This window comes from Babylonia areolata, chromosome 10 (genome assembly GCF_041734735.1).
Source record: "Babylonia areolata isolate BAREFJ2019XMU chromosome 10, ASM4173473v1, whole genome shotgun sequence".
NCBI classification, from domain to species: Eukaryota; Metazoa; Mollusca; class Gastropoda; order Neogastropoda; family Buccinidae; genus Babylonia; species Babylonia areolata.
Genome location: NC_134885.1, coordinates 23,478,092 through 23,483,091, shown reverse-complemented (window position 1 = coordinate 23,483,091; position 5,000 = coordinate 23,478,092). Strand labels below are relative to the sequence as shown.

The window sequence follows — 5,000 nt, the reverse complement described above, 5'->3', positions numbered from 1 at the left end:
AGACAAAATGGCGGACAGACAGACAGTACCATATAAACATACAGACAGAACAATGATAGATAGATAGTACAGAAAGAACATACAGACAGACAGACAGTACCATACAGGAGCGATGGCCTAGAGGTAACGCGTCCGCCTAGGAAGCGAGAGAGAATCTGAGCGCGCTGGTTCGAATCACGGCTCAGCCGCCGATATTTTCTCCCCCTGCACTAGACTTTGAGTGGTGGTCTGGATGCTAGTCATTCGGATGAGACAATAAACCGAGGTCCCGTGTGCAGCCTTAGCACGTAAAGAACCCACGGCAACAAAAAGGTTGTTCCTGGCAAAATTCTGTAGAAAAATCCACTTCGATAGGAAAAAACAAATAAAACTGCACGCGGGAAAAAATACAAAAAAAAATGGGTGGCGCTGTAGTATAGCGACGCGCTCTCCCTGGGGAGAGCAGCCCGAATTTCACACAGAGAAATCTGTTGTGATAAAAAGAAATACAAATACAAATACACGCATACATACAGAACAATTACAGATAGATAGTACAGAAAGAACAGACAGACAGACAGACAGACAGACAGATAGACAGACACACACACACACACACACACACACAAAAACACACACACACACACACAGAATGGAGGACGACCAGTAGGCCTACACACAGAGGGTGGTCAAGTGGAGTGATGGCCTAGAGGTAACGCCTCCACCTTGTAAGAGAGAGAACCTGAGCGCACTGGTTCGAATCCCTCAGTCGCCAATATTTTCTCCCCCTCCACTAGACCGTCCTTGAGTGGTGGTTTGGACGCTGGTCATTTGGATGAGACGATAAACCGAGGTCCCATGTGCAGCATGCACTTAGCGCACGTAAAAGAACCCACGACAACAAAAGGGTTGTCCCTGGCAAAATTCTGTAGAAAAATCCACCTCAACAGGAAAAAAACACGCAAGGAAAAAAAGAAAAAAAGAAAAAAAAAGGTGGCGCTCTCAGTGTAGCGACACGCTCTCCTTGGGGGAGAGCAGCCCGAATTTCACACAGAGAAATGTGTTGTGGCGAAAAAGAGAAATACAAATACAATACAAATACAAATACCATGGCTAGCTCGCTCTCCACGAAGAAGACGTCCTCCACAAAGGTCTCCAGGCGGTAGTCCAGTTCGCTGGGGTCCAGACTCCCCAGCCCCGCGTCCCTCAGCAGTAGCTGGCCCACCCTCCGTGTGTAGTTCTTGTAATGAGGCAGGAACTGCAGCACAGAACAAACACCCCCACCCAACCCAACCCACCCCACAGCCCAGTTATCGTTATAATCATCGTCTTCGTCATCGTCATCATCAGCATCATAATCTTTGTCACGGTCACCACCACTACCAACCACCACCATCATCATCACCTTCCGTGTGTAGTTTTTTTTTTAGTCAGACAGGAACCACACACCCCACCCCACCCCACCCACGCAGTTATCGTTATCGTTACAATTATTGTCGTCGTCGTCGTCGTCGTCGTCGTCATCACATTCATCATTACCATTACCACTACCACCCTTCGTGTGTATTTCTTGTAGTCAGGCAGGAACTGCAGCAGAGCACACCCCTACCCCCCACCCCCCACCGCAAACGTAGTTATCGTTATCGTTATAATCATCGTCGTCGTCTTCGTCCTTGTCGTCGTCGTCATCGACGTCGTCGTCATAACTATATAACCATCACATTCCGTGTGAAGTTTCTTCTAGTCAGGCAGGAACTGCAGCAGAGCACACACCCCCCACCCCCCACCGCAAACACAGTTATCGTTATCGTTATAATCATTGTCGTCGTCATCGTCATCATAACCATAACCATCACCCTGCGTGTGCAGTTCTTCTAGAAAAATCAGGCAGGAACTTCAGCAGAGCACACCTCCACCCCCACCGCAAACATAGTTATCGTTATCGTTATAATCATCGTCGTCGTCGTCGTCTTCGTCTTTGTCGTCATCGACGCCATCGTCACTATCATCATGACCATCACCATCACCACCACCCTCCGTATGTAGTAGTTGTTGTAGTCCGGAAGGAACTACAGCACAGCACAGCACAGCACAGCACAGCACAGCACAGCACAGCACAGCACAGCACAGCACACCCCACCCCACCCCTGCGACACAGTTATCGTTATCATTATAATCATCGTCGTCGTCGTCTTCGTCTTCGTCATCATGACCATCGCCACAATCATCCCCCTTCTGTAGTCAGGCAGGAACTGCACACAGCACGCTACACCTTGTCCCACCCACAAAGTTATCGTTTTCCTTATAATCATCGTCATCGTCGTCGTCGTCGTTGTCGTCATCACTATTACCATCACCCTCCGTGTGTAGCTCTTGTCGTCAGGCAGGAACCACAGCACAGCACAGCACAGCACAGCACAGCACAGCACAGCACAGCACACTCCCATCCCACACCCCCCCACCCACACAGTTATCGTTATTGTTATAATCATTGTCTTCGTCGTCATCATCGTCATCGCATCATCATCACCACCACCACCACCACCATCCTCCGTGTGTAGTTCTTGAAGTCTGGGAGGAACTGCACAGCACATCTCCATCCCCTAACGCAGTTACCATTATCGTCATCGTCATCGTCGTCGTCTTCGTCATCATCACATTATCATCACCACCACAATCATCACCCTCCCGTGTGTAGTTCTTGTAGTCTGTCAGGAACTGCACACACCACTCCACCCCACCGACACAGTTGTCGTCATCGTCATCGTCATCGTCATCGTCGTTGTCGTCACCATGCCCACCCTCCGTGTGTAGTTCCCATCCCACCAAAACATCGCTTCCATCATTATCATCATCATCATCATTACCACCACCACCACCACCACCACACACCGTGTGTAGTTCCCACCCCACCAAAACATCGCTACCACCACCACCACCACCACCACCACCACCACCACCACCACCATCATCATCATCATCATCATCATCATCATCATCATCATCATCATCATCATCATCATCATCATCATCATCATCATCATCACAATCCCTGTAGCGTAGTTCTCGTAGGAACTGCAACCCCCCTACAAGAAACATCAACATCGTCGTTATAACTATTATCACACAGGCGCGCGCGAGTGCACGCACGCACACACACACACACACACATATATATATATATATATATATATCACACGGTTGTGCATCGTATAATATTGATTGATGTGGATGATTTTGGTGGTTTTTTTTGTATACTGTGAACAATCTTGCCACTGTCAATTCACCGATCAATGCAGAGGATTATGATGGTCTTGAGTATAAGCGCTCTTGCCACTGTGCAATTCCAGATTACTGATGTGGATGACAACGATCATCTCTGTGGCAGGACGAACGATCTTACCTTGGCCAGGTTAGGGTTGTAGTAATAATGATATGGCAGACCCATTCCTGAAAGATCGATCTGAAACAAACAACAAAACGAACAAGCCATATTAGAGAGCTTTCCACCCCTTGATAATTATGCAAGACATGCATATTTCACAGTGGAACAACGAATATTCTCTCTCTCTCTCTCTCTCTCTCTGTTCCCATAATTTTGTCTTGAGGGTTTAACAGGTACTATGTTTAAATATCGATAATTACATCACGTTGAATGAATTCATGCATGCATGCAGTTGTATCTGTACTTGTTTCCTTTTGATTTTTTTTTTTTTGGGGGGGGAGGGAGGGGGGGTGTTATTCTTTCTTTGCCTGGAGGGTTGGGTACTTAAAAAAAAGAAAAAAAGAAAAAAAACTTGGGTATTTATCTCACTGCCATCTTGAAATAAAAAAAATGTAATATTCTCTTTCTTCCTCTCTCTCTGTTTTTTTTTCTCTCTCTCTTCTCTATCCCTGTCAATCCTGACTTATCTCCCCCCCCCCCTCTGTCTGTCACTCCCTCTCTCCTCCTCTCTGAAAAAAAACCCCCAAAAACATGTACAAATCCACAAAAACGAAACGAAACAAACAAAAAGAACACAAGAAACACACAAACACCACAAAAAACAAACAACCCCCCCCCCCCCAACCCCCCCCCCCCCCCCGCCCACCCCCATAAAAAACCACAAAAAACCTCCAATATCTATGAGAAGTAGACCCCCTACTGTTTCGCACTTCTCTATCTAACGATTTGAAGGCATGGTTTCTTTATTTCATTTGTTGTTGTTGTTGTTGCTCTTGTTATACTTCTTTCTTCTTTTTTCTTCTTCTTGTTTCTTCTTCTCCTTCTTCATCTTCAATTTCGTTTTCAGCTTCAATTATTATTCCTCCTCCTCCTCCTCCTTCCTCTTCTCCTTCTTCTCTGCAAATGATGTGATGTAAAACGTTGTTGTCTTATTCATGGGTTTGCTCAGATTTCTTTAATTACATTTATCGTGTACTTTTTCTTTGAACGAGGCTGGATGTAAACAAGGATTGTGTATTTATCAATCAATGAATCAATCACCCAACCAACCAACCAACCAAAAATGCTTTGTCAATCCACATGGAATTTCATATGTGCAATCACAGGCTCGTTATATGCACATATGTGACATTATGAGGCATGCCATAGAAAAGATTATAACTAGTTTAGATAAATAAACTGAAAAACAACAACAACAAAAAGAAACAGTTGACAGACTAAAAGATCACACAAACACACACACACACACACACACACACACACACACACACACACACACACAGCACAACACAACAAAATGCACACACACACAGACACACACATACACACACATACACGCACACGCACGCACGCACGCGCACGCACACGCACACACACACACACACCACAACAAACACACACACAAACACACACATACACACAAACACACACACACGCACACACACACACACACAACACATACACACAACATACACACAACACACACACACACACACACACACACACACACACACACACACACACACAGAATTAAGACGATAAACTGTCACACATCAGCATGAACCAATAAACGTAT

At 45.7% G+C, this 5,000-nt stretch overlaps 1 protein-coding gene across 1 annotated transcript in view; it reads right to left on the bottom strand.

Moving 5' to 3' along the window:
* LOC143286897 (endothelin-converting enzyme 1-like) overlaps positions 1-5,000 on the bottom strand; it is a 69,906-nt gene that overhangs the window by 25,518 nt on the left and 39,388 nt on the right. Inside the window, exons 2-3 of the mRNA XM_076594823.1 lie at positions 3,383-3,442; positions 1,088-1,237 (exon numbers count right to left, since the gene is read on the bottom strand). Of these exons, the coding sequence (XP_076450938.1) occupies positions 1,088-1,237; positions 3,383-3,442 (210 nt within the window). The remainder of the gene's footprint in view (positions 1-1,087; positions 1,238-3,382; positions 3,443-5,000) is intronic.